This window comes from Perca flavescens, chromosome 18, assembly GCF_004354835.1.
Source record: "Perca flavescens isolate YP-PL-M2 chromosome 18, PFLA_1.0, whole genome shotgun sequence".
In the NCBI taxonomy this organism is placed as follows: Eukaryota; Metazoa; Chordata; class Actinopteri; order Perciformes; family Percidae; genus Perca; species Perca flavescens.
In genome coordinates this window covers 18,970,809-18,982,893 of record NC_041348.1, presented here as the reverse complement: position 1 = coordinate 18,982,893, position 12,085 = coordinate 18,970,809, and the positions used below count along the sequence as shown (strand labels likewise).

Here is a 12,085-nt window from a genome sequence, read left to right as displayed (position 1 = left end):
TGACTCACCTGTTATGCTCTAAAAAGTATTTGCAAAGTGCCGACTTTTCATGACTCACATTTTTATTCTGCTCAGCCCACGTCCACAGTGGATTGACCGTTAAAATATCTCACGCTCTTATTTGCGATCGTACCAAAGATCACAGCTTCCTATCGTTGCATAACAAGCCACCGACGCTTGTACTCAACATGCTGCACCCACACGCCCTGAAGTTTAAACAGCCCGTTACACAACACCGCCAGCCATTTCCACACAAACACAGCTGCAGCAGTAGAAGCAATCCCAGCAGGTGGACTGCTCAGACGTGAAACAGGCTTTGGGGGATGTGCAGTGCTCGAGGCAAAGTTGCAGCATCTGGAATAGGACCAATACTGACTTTTCTTTTAATGCAATAGGGAGAAACACAACAATGCAGAGAGGCAGAGGAGTATGAAATTGTTTGAGTGAAAACATTTCCTAATACTCCTGACATTAAATTGAGTTTTCTTATCTGGCGCGTGGAATGTGTTGCCCTCAGCAAGTGACCTTGTTTATGCTTAAGATGTCCAGTGTACTGTGTGGCTATAAAGCACTTTAATTCTCTTCAACTTTGTGTCCTCCTTTGAGAGGAGAAATTGTGCTTACAGATTTTAACTTAAAGATCCCTTGAAATATTAACAACCTTGCCCCTTTGCAAAGGGCCACACAATAGTGAGTGTTTGACTGTAACCACCAAGAATATCTGCACAGCAATCGGAACACAAACTCGAGACTCTTATAAAAATGCATGTGACACCCCTGCAGCAAAGCATTTGTTCATGCATTTAAATAGGACTATTAATATAATGATGGATACGTTCTACTTATAGATTCTGCTAGTCTGCCAGTCTGTTAACTCTTCCGCATGCCACTGATCATTAGTCTGTAATTGGTTTGTGGGTGACGAGGGCCCTGTAGAGAAAATGAGCTCAAACATTTGACCCCTCGCTGCTCACTCTGTTGTAGTTCCGGTTGATTCCATCATCAACCTCCTATTCACGCAGGCACTTTCACAGATAAACCATTACAGATGTCAAGATGTGGAAATTTCACATTACGGTATGTTGCAAGTTGTCAGTATTAACACAGACCTTTTAAATGAGATGGCTCTGAATCAGAAGAATGAGCCTTGAAAAACCTCTGTTGCTGGTTGAGAAATCCGATTCATGACCGTGTGATGAAAGTACCTCTGCTCTATATGGTAGAAGGCCGCCTTGGTCTGCTATTCTCTTGGATGTGACTTGTGTCAGTGCTACAGACTACCACAGCATATGAAGAAGCGTAACTACGATGTTCCTATTTTATAGAATATAAATTGATTTTACTGTAGCAGTAGGCTCTGAAATGGTGACCAAATTTCACGTCACTAGCAACAACGGTAACATCGGTTCAGGCAGGACAAACAAACGAGGCTTTCACGCCACCACAGCTGATCGTCAGCTGATATAAACAACACTGGTTGCATTCAGACAACGCAGACTGTTTATTCTGTTTTACTCCTCATCCTTGGTCATACCCTGATGTTCACAATTTGTGCTGCTTTTTCACCCACAAGCCTCCTCTGGCCTGGTTCTTTACTAATAGGTTTACCGTGTATGGTACCTTTTTTTAGGCTTGACTCTCAAGATTCAGTATTTCATATCTCAGTGATATTCCTGTGATCTGTCAGCGTCTATTTAGTTTTGCTCTGGTGCCCCTGGGGGATTTAATGTTCCCTACCGAGTGTTCACTATTCTGTGTGCATTCATAGGGGGACCAGAAGCTGTTATTGCCAAACCCAACCGTATTGCCATATAGCTACAATTGTTTGGAGTGCGGGGGAAATTACTTGGTTGTCTTAAGAATGTTATCATCATGTAACAGTTAAGTTGCCCAACAAGCCAATTTCTATAAACCCAAAGTGTGTTCCATTTCATAGAAAAAGTACCTCAGATGCTGCTTCTGATCTCTCAAACAAGCTTCTGAAATCCAACAGAGAAGTGACATCAAACGGACCTCGATGGACCAGTATGAAAATGTGCAGTTGGAAGTTAAGATTATGTGTAGATGTGTGTGTACATGCATGTGTGGGAGTGCAGGAGCCTTTCTGAAGTGCATGCTTTAAGGTGAGGCGTTAAGGTCCCGGGGGTTCTGTGAAGTACATCAAATGTAGTCGAGCCATTTCTTCACTTAATTGTGTGGCATGTTTGAAGGAGCTTACTTGAGCAGAAAATTGAATACATTATGTTTTGAGGTGTGTGTGTCTGTGTGTGTGTGTGTGTGTGTGTGTGTGTGTGTGTGTGTGTGTGTGTGTGTGGTGTGGGAGAGGGGGTCTTCTGCAGAGATGAGGAGATTATAGCAAAGGTTATTTGAAGGATGTTGTTATGACATTTTCAACAGACAAAAGCAGTTTTATGACTTCATTCTGGTGTGTGCCCTGAAAAATAATTCACCACTTTCCCCCCTGCTGTGTCTTTAATAAATACTTATACCCACTATTTTAAAAGTTTCCTTACATCCAACCAAAATCCCTCATGCGTAATTATAACATCTGACATTGCCTCCTCTACACTGTGAGCTTTCTATATGCCGTGTTTAGCTTTGTCTGAAACCCAGCCATCCTTTTCTTGGATTCAGTTTCCTGTAAATTAAACATTTTCTTCTTCCTCTGGAGCTTAAGGCAAACTTTCCTCAAGTTTTCCTCAGTAATGTATTCCAAAAGAACTCATCTACAATTTCAATGAAGTCCTGTGCAGAATTATTTGAAAAAAATACCTTTCTCAGGTCAACTAATGCACAGTATAATGGATCTCATCAGTCATCAAGTCTTTAATTGCAGGTTTTACAAAAGCATTGGGGAGATATTGGTTGTCAAAATATTAAGAAGTCATTTGCTGATGGTGTCTCATGTATTGATTACACAATTTGATTGGTTGGCTGGGTGGACCCAGGAAATGGTTCACTGGCTTTGTATCTGAGAATCGTCTCCACAGATATGAGGTCAGTTTGGGTGATCAATATCCTGTATCGTGTCAATGTGGACAAAATAATAGGAACACGTTACAATGTCATACAGTCCAATGTAACAACACACTATGGCCTCAAATACTATGATGAATCATCTGTCTGACACCATAAACTTCACAAAGATTGTGTTGACTGGTGTTGATTGTATTGCGTCCAAATCAGTATTGTCATATATTCATATATACATATGTGTGTGTATATATATATATATATATACACATATGTATCTATAATAACATCTGTATTTATAAACAACAGCAACAAATTTCATGTTTAAGTAGGCGAAATATAAAATACAAAGTCCAAGCTGTTTTATTGACAATGATTATATAGAATTATGTAGGCTACTTTGGACTTGACATTGGAAGAGGGACACTTCATGCTCAAGACCTGTCTGGCAATATCATTCAAGTGATTGTTTTCCTTTTGAAATGGCCTCATATTTCTTTCTTGAGCATTTTGTTTTCTTTTAGTATGAAGTCAATATTAGCAGTGCACCGTAACCGATGAGGTGATCCTCCTGAGGCCGAGCTCAGAGTCTGATTGATGTGTCATGCGCTTGTTGTGAAATTGTTATGATGGAATCCTCATCCGCAGCCATCATTGTCACCAATAATGACCCCTAATGAAAAATGGACCTTTATTCTTTCCATCTGTTTTCTCTGAGGCACTGCAGTGATTAATACAGTCATCGAACCTCGTGTTCAATAACTCATTTACTTTACCTGGTCTTTCACTTTGCTTTTCATATGTCATGGACCTGTGGCAGTAAAGCAAGGTTCATATATTCTAAGATGGTAGTGATTTCACTAAATGATTTTAATTATGCACAGTTTTAGTAATTGTTACCAAACAATCATCTTTTGTCCACAGTTCCCCATGTCCTGTATGGTGTGTTTTTCCCCACCAATACATCATACCATTTACATAAACCCTGAGGAGCTGGTGGATAGGTCAGATGCTCAGAGCCCTTGCATTAATATAACATGTTAACAATCCTGGGCTCGCAGCCATCATCTTCCCATCCATTTGAGAGTAGATTTATTGCAGTGAGACTCTGTGGGCGCTGTGTTTAATTGCTCTTTTGTCTTCAGTCCTCCTGAGGTACAGCCACTGGATGAAGGATGGACCTGCAGCTTAGTTGCAAGTCATCTACTTTAAGAGTAGTGTCTTCTCTCGGCTCCAAACACACACAAAAAACTAAGTACAAACACTGTATTAACTTTACATTTCTCTACTTAATTTTAATTATTATAATCTAATAATTTTTCCATCCATTTTTTTTCTTCAAGAAGATAAAGAGAAAGGAGGAAGAAGAAACTTGTGCCATCAATCATTAACAGGAAGTTTCTGTCGATTATTTCATCTCATGTTTGGGAAAAAAAAACACAGCTTCACATATCTGCATAATGATTCATTCATTTCAATCACCTTGTTTTAATTAAGAAGGAAACGAGGTCTGTGTAAAAAAAAAAAAAAAAAAAAAAAGGAGCTAATCTTTATTAATTGGGCATTCTGCACCACTGCTTCGCTGAGAGGATTGTTATAAAACATTCTCTGAAGTAGCTCTCTGATGACGGTTCATTTATCATCAGCTGGAAACCTTCCCTTTAGCGCATAGAGCTCCACACATGCATGCACATAAACACACACACACACACACATACACACACACACACACACAAATACACACAAGGGACTGTCATACTGAAATCAGTTTACAAGTATTTTTCTAGCTGGGACATGTCTCCCTGTCTCTATCGCCTTGTCTTTTAGGTTTTGATTACATGTCTGGTGCAATTCATCTGTCCTCAGCAATGAAACCCTCTTTAAGAGATCTCCTGAATGATTAGTTCAGCAGTCATCTCTCAGCTAGCCGCCTGGTTTGCCAGTTGAACCTTATGCCTCTGGGTGCCATTTTGCTCTGAGGTTAGTCGTAGATCACAAGGTAATGTGGCTAGCTGGAATTGCCTTTAGTCAATATCTCCTGTCAGAGATCCTCAAGCTTGTCTCAAGCCAGACCCTGCAGTGAACCCTCTAAATTATCCTTATATCTGTAGTTAAAGGGAGAGGAGAGGAGAGGCATTCGTATTTCACCAGTGGGCAGACTGACTGACACACTAACAAATTAGCTCTTTTAATCTCCAGCCTTTACATCAACAGGTGTGTAAGGGGTCTCTGGAGGTTGTTGTGTGTTAGTTGTATGTGTGGGAAGGAGGAGAAAAGGGAAGAGAGAGTGATTATAAATGTTAGAGTATCAAGGCTAATATATTTTGTGCATATACCACTGTATTTGTTGTCTGTGTGACGATATAAAATATGCCACACATTCATGCATTATATCACTACACACAGTTGCATGTCTCAAACTGCCAGTGGCCATGTGTCAAACATTTGCATATATACATAATGTACTTATGCTGCTGTGGTTGGTCAGTACATGGCCGTCCATACTAATTAAATGGACAGTGGCTCACCGTGAAGGCATATCAGTGCAGCTGACTGGGAATTAAGTGTCGGTTCCTGTGGGCATGTCGATGCCCTTTTAGCCACCAAATCTCTCCTAGAACTACCTCTGCTGCTGCAAAGTCAGGTCACAGGTTAGCTGGGTCTTACTAAAGTACTGCCAAAGGCAATAACAGGAGTCATATTGCCTTATAATTCTCTCTTTGGTAAAACCTGAGTTTCCATGATAACAGCTTAAGACTACAAAGCAGCAGCTTGGTTTCTTAGGTTACTTGGTTTGTGGGATTTTGGCATTTCTCCGTTTAGCTGCAACCTCTGTTTTTAACATAGTTGAACACACAAAGAAGCTCAGTGCAAACACAATGTTTGAAGACAGTCTGACCCATTTACAGAAAATGAATTTATTACCCGTTATGAAAGCTCTTTCTCTCTGTGTTTGCCTAAATGTTTTCAGCTCATTAGCCTGACTTGTGAGTTTTTAATTCTCAGCACAATAAATACAATACATTTTAACTGCTGGTTCGTATCCCAAGTGATTTTAATTAGCAATGTCTTTATTGTGGTGGGTCTCAGCTCTTGCACTGCACAAACTTCATCTCTTTTTTGGTGCCTCCTGTTTTGGTCCTTGGGAAAGGCTTTTAGCTATTAATGTATACTGCCAGTTTATAATCAGGTTGTGAGGGGATGAAACAGGATGCCAAAGACTTTCTGTTCTGTATAGAGTCAATAAGAAAAAACAAAGCTCTGTATCACTGTTCTGCATATTTTTAGTTTCTGCTTCAAAGATCCATGGCTGCGAGGCTTCTTCCAGTACTGTTCTGAAGCTGAAAATGTAGTGTGGTCCACTTTGAAAAGAAGTCTGCACTCCACTGAAGGTATTCACCACTACTGTCTGATCGGAGATCTGTCCATCAGCACCCGTGGCTCTTATTGAACCAGACCCCGGGAGAAGTTGAGAAGTTAGCTCCAACTGCAGCTCAAAGTAGTAGTTTGACTGATGGCATCACTTTTATTGCACCAGGGGGGAATGCTAACAGACATCTGACCTGTTGCCTTTACAGACTCTCAGATTGTGTGTGGTGATTGGCAGGTGTCTGTGGCTGATATGCTTAGACATGCAATCCTTGCATTAACCCCGAGCTGCCACCCTTCTCTCCCTGTGGGTTTGGGGATGTTTAGGTTGATATTGAGCTGCCGGCTGAGAGGCAGCTGGCCCTGACGTGCTTGCTTCATCTCTGGCCTCTGGAGATTGCAGCCCAGCCAGCCGCTTGTAATTAAAAGCGCATAAAGACCGATCAAGCTCTTACCTTCTCTCTCTCTCTCCATTGAACATGCCAGAAGGCTGAAGAAAAATCCACTAGATGCCACTGGACCACTGACCGCCAAGGAGAGCTCCTTCATTTTTAATCCTGCAAAAATAAGTCTCCCGGTTTTTGCCCTTAATTGCATCCCAAGACAATAAACAATGTCTTATTCATAATAATTCCCGCCAAAGTTTTTCTCCTATTCCCCAGTTTGTCTTTGTGTTTGCATGTACCATTCTGAGAATTTGTTTTCAGAGTAATTTTTTCCCATCATGAGAAGCTTGTATTATCCAGGAACATTGGGATACTAGCTACTATGTCTGATGAAGCCAAATGTGATATGCAGCAATCGCAGACAATCATCAGCTCACTGCAGGATTGTTTCCTCTGGTCTTGGCTGTTCCTGAAGAATCCTCTCCAGCCAACCCTTGAATCTGTAACGGAAAGAGAGGGAGGAAAGAAGATTGAAAGATTTTGACAAGGCAAGGCCAATTATACATCTGCCCACTATGCATTTAAAAAAAGTTCAAAAGTGCTTTGGCGTACATGAAAAATGTACTTGAATCTTGAAATTTGAATAAATCCTTGCAGGAATGTTGGTGAGGAATAGCTGACATGCTTAACCGTATCTACTTCAGGACCACATTAAATTCAAAGCATGAACTGTGATTTGTGTTTTCTATATCACCTTGGCTGTGTTACTGGCAGAAGAGTCTACATATCTTTCAGGGTTTGACAGATAGCCTCCACCTAGAAACCAACATCCATGACCTTCATGGTGCCTCTGCATCTAGGTGGACAGAAGCCATTCTCTGCTTCAAATTATTTTAAAATTGAGGTCTTGAAAGGTGCAACCTAGATGGCTGAAGCCAAGGAGCCCTTAAAATTTCACACAACACAAATCCCCACCTTCTAATACCCAAATCTTCCCTTTCAGAGAGAAACAAACACCCAGTGAGGTAGACTATTAGCATAGAGAGAGCTTGGCTGTCAGCAGAGCTGCTGTTGTCGGTCTGGCTGTGTCGATCTTCTCTCACCTTCCAGCTGTGTCTACTGGAGCTTTTCTTCCCTCAACCTGCCACAGTCCCACCTTCAATCAATCAACACAGTCAAAGCAGCCTATACATATTTACCAGATCTGAATACTTTGCACTCTCACTGCCACATATTCATATTTATCTGCACTCTGACAATCTCCGCTGCCTATTTCAGATTGTATTAAGGTGCTATTGATGTGGCAGCAGTCCTCTGGCTCCTCGGGGCAATACTGCTACACTTAATGGGAAGAGCAATCTGTCTGCTGCTTGAAATGGGCATAGACTGCCTTTTTATTATGTCACTACAAAGTAATATTACAGTACTAACTGTGATGCAATAATGGCACATATGATGGTGTACCTAAATCAAGTTGCTCTATCAAAAATCCATATGTATAAAAGCTACATAATACATTATTTTAGTACTATATTTATATTAAGACAAAATACCAATTATTTTTTGGTTTGAGCATCTCAAATATGAGATTTATTTATATTACAATATATTGAATATTTGGACTGTTAGTTGGACGAAGTGATTTCTGAAGAGGTTATGTGCATTGGTTATGTGTATTTGGAACACTTGACACTTTGAACGCTTAACCAGTGGTTTCAAACGTGGGGGTTGGATAAATCTGAGGGGTCCTAAAATGATTAGCTGGAAAATATATTTATTCTACACAGTTATGTTTAGATTTTGAGCCAGATTGCGTCTGAGGTTTCTGCCTGTTAAAAGGAAGTTTTGTCTCGCCACTGTTGCACCAAATGCTTGCTCTCGGGGGGGAATTGTTGGGTCTCTGTAAATTAGTGCGGCCTAGACCTAGTCTATCTGTAAAGTATGCTGAGATCACTTCTGTTATGATTTGACACTATAAATAAAATTGAGAAATTCTCCCATCTTTCCTCTTTTTTTTCCCCATGTGAATTACTGGATAATTGTATTACTTGTTACAAGTAGTCATTTCATTGTTTAAGGGCTTACAAGCTTAAAGGCTTGGGTATCACTGCATTAAACTACTTCTATAATGTATTTCTTATAGTTTGTTTTATCTGTCAATTTTCATAAAAACTCAGTCATCAAAATGCAGTAATGTGATTCTGATGATGGCCAAACAAACAGTCCTGTGTATTTCCGTACAGCCAGCGAGACACTTGTGCTAGGTTGCCACCCTTGCCTCTCTCGGCACCCGCTGGTTGCTCTCCATGGCCCGGGGCAGCAGAGTGGAAACACAGCAATGCTGGCACGATCAGTAGGCACTCTTGAGTCCACCCACCGTAGAGAGCAACAGTCTCCCTGTTCCATCTGTCACTCTACTCCCATAATACCCTGATCCTGTAACTGATCCAATGACATGTCTGAACAATAGGAATGGCAGAGCTGTGTAAGTTTTACTCCTATATATGAGAGTTGGGGGGGGAAGTTGTGTTCAGAGTGAATGTTAAAGGTTGTCCCTCACCTTTACATTATTCCTGTTAGTCTACAGACTTTCAACTTAATCTGAGACATTAGAGCTGAGATACTCTAGTATTGTAAAAGATTGTCTTTTTTATTGTTTCCATATGGTGGTAATTGTGTGCATTGTTATTAATGTCACACTGTATGTCAGCTGTACCAACAAACATGAAGTTCTATGGTATAAACACATGCTTTTGGTTTATTTAAGTCAATGAGCTGAATATTCATTATAAATTCTAATGTCAATATAAGTCCAAGCTCTAATGTGTCCTATCACACTTTGCACACATTTAACCCATATTGCTCCTGTCAGTCAAACCACTTTAGGAGAATGAAGGACAATAGAGCATTTCTGAGTAATTCCGATGACAGCAGAAGACAGGTAAATCATGGGAAATGTCAGCTAATTCAAGTCAGATTGAACTGGGAACATGATGAAGGATTTACACTGGCACCCACCTCTTCCTCTGACATTCTGACATGCATTTTTGGCACGTTTCTGACAGCGCCCTTGTCCAATATGGAGGCTGTTTGATATGCTTCCCCACTCCTCCTCGACTGGTGTGTTTGTTCTCTGGCCCTGCTGCATGTCATAATGGGCCGAGTCAAATCACTTCCAGCACAGAGCCGAGATGGTGATTGTATCAAACTGACCCCTAACAAGCTGTCAGCTCACATTTGATAAAGCATGCATCAGCACCGGTGGGCTTGACCTCTATCTGGACAGAGTGGACAGGTCTTATTCAAGCAGTTATTCTCTCTCTCTCTCTCATTCTCTCTCTCTCTGTTTTCCTAGACAGTTTGACTTGTCTCATACTAATAATGATGGCATCTAGTGGTGCTGCAATTTGATACAGACGCCACTTGCTTTCCACTTGCTTTCCGGTGTTGTAAAGTCAAAAAGAAATCGCATCCAATCTCTGTTCATACAGATAATGGATAGATGAGTTAGTACCTCAGTTTCTTCTGTTACATCAGTGCTGCGAAATCTTCAGTTCCCCAGTTACCACATAGAGGGAGCTCATGCGTGTTGAGAAACCAAACTGTTGAAATGCTGAATGAGTGAGACTGTGTGTATGAGCGAGCGAGAGAGAGAGAGAGAGAGAGAGAGAGAGGTGCGGTGAACGAAATCACATCGTAGGGGAAGAATAATGTGACACAGACCAGCAGCTAGGATATTCATTTCAACTGCGCGACAGGTTTAATGCGCGCTTTCGTTTCGGACCAACTTTGGCCAAGTCGGTGGGAACCTGGTGACCAGCTGTGTGCCCCGAAGCAGCGTGACAAGTTGGGAGAGGGGAAAAAAAAGGACTCTCATCACTATTTTTAAATGGGTACAGTGAGATTTGGGGGGCGTGGACGGTAGAGGAGCAGCAGTGAGCATGTTGGCTCTTGGCTGCAGCTCCGGTGTAATGATGTGCCGGTTTGAAGAACTGGACTACGCGTAGATTGAGCGGTTGTACGCGGAACCGTGCGGTCGTCTACAGCCGGACTTATGTGTTTTGGAGCCCGTTAAGCGTCATTTGGATTTATATCTTCAACGCGCTGCCGTTCGGCGATACAAGGAAGGAGGATCAGCCGTGAAAAGGTTTTTTTTTTTAAGACGCAGCAGCTGCCGTGCGGACAAAATCTTGTCGAGCAGATATTTGAATGACAATAGTTTGAGGCAACTGCTTTCTAATTTGTGTAAGGAAGCCTAATTATTGAGACTGCCTGCGCACGGTAAATCACTGATATTACATTTGGGATTCAGAAGCTGTTTCAAGAGAAACTGAAGTCATCTTAATTTGTAAATATTGACAGGTGTTACGGTCAGGCTGAGCCTTTAATTCACTTACGGCTCTGTTGTTATGTCTTAAAGCACCGTGGACTCACAAGGTTGGGAATGGTAACCAAAGCATGGATCCTCCAAATATTGTTTAATGCAGTCATCTTTACTTTCCTAATACTCGGAGAAAGCACTACATTGTTAGTAACTACCTTATAATGCGTTTGAAACGCCGAATGGGAAAGTAACCATCACTTTAGTGTCTTCTTCTCTCCGAGTTGTAGCCGATCTGGCAACATCCAAAATGACAAGCAACGGACCTGTCATCGTTTACGAGTGGCTGAAGACCCTCCAGCTTGCTCAGTACGTCGAGGCTTTTGTGGATAATGGATATGACGATCTGGAGGTTTGCAAACAAATAGGGGACCCCGACCTGGATGCCATCGGCGTCTACATCCCTCACCACAGGCAGAGGATTCACGACGCCGTGAGGAGGCTAAAAGATGAAGCCGACGAGACGGCCAGTGGACTCTACTTCACCCTGGAGCCGATGCCACCCGCAGCCGAGATTTATACCAGTCACATGGTGGACCAGTATGAGTCCAAACTGCGGGCATCGAAGTCCTGGACCGAGGCCAACAGTGACCGGGCTGGGCGCAACGGTGGGTACATGGGCGCGCAGAGGAACCTGACGCTGGGCAACAGGAGGGAGCTGGTGATTTACCCCAAGCTGAAGCTGAAGATCATGATCAGGGATAAGCTCATCAGAGATGGCATCAACCTCGCCAAGCCGCCCTACTCTATTAAGGTAAGAGGAACCTAGTTAGACAGTGGCACAAAAGGGACCACCACCTGTCAAACGTTATAACAAACAATGTATAAAAGCTACATGTTTAATACTCATACACTGCAACATTGTCCCACCTAACACGTACTTTAGTTTGTATATCCCCTTTAAAAAATATGCATACAGCCTCTCTAAACGTTCCTGCTATTTTAAATTAGATTAGACACCTGATTTGAAAAAAAG

The 12,085-nt window shown here is 41.8% G+C and overlaps 1 protein-coding gene across 3 annotated transcripts in view; it reads left to right on the top strand.

Annotated features, from left to right (window-relative positions):
- sash1a (SAM and SH3 domain containing 1a) overlaps nucleotides 1-12,085 on the top strand; it is a 254,380-nt gene that overhangs the window by 71,671 nt on the left and 170,624 nt on the right. Inside the window, exon 1 of one of the 3 annotated variants that reach the window (XM_028606081.1) lies at nucleotides 10,426-11,863. The exons of 1 other annotated variant lie outside the window; for it this stretch is intronic. In XM_028606081.1, the coding sequence (XP_028461882.1) occupies nucleotides 11,360-11,863 (504 nt within the window). In that variant the 5' untranslated portion in view covers nucleotides 10,426-11,359. Of the gene's footprint in view, nucleotides 1-10,425; nucleotides 11,864-12,085 lie in introns of those variants that run through there. One more of the 3 variants, XM_028606080.1, reaches the window with a different exon arrangement.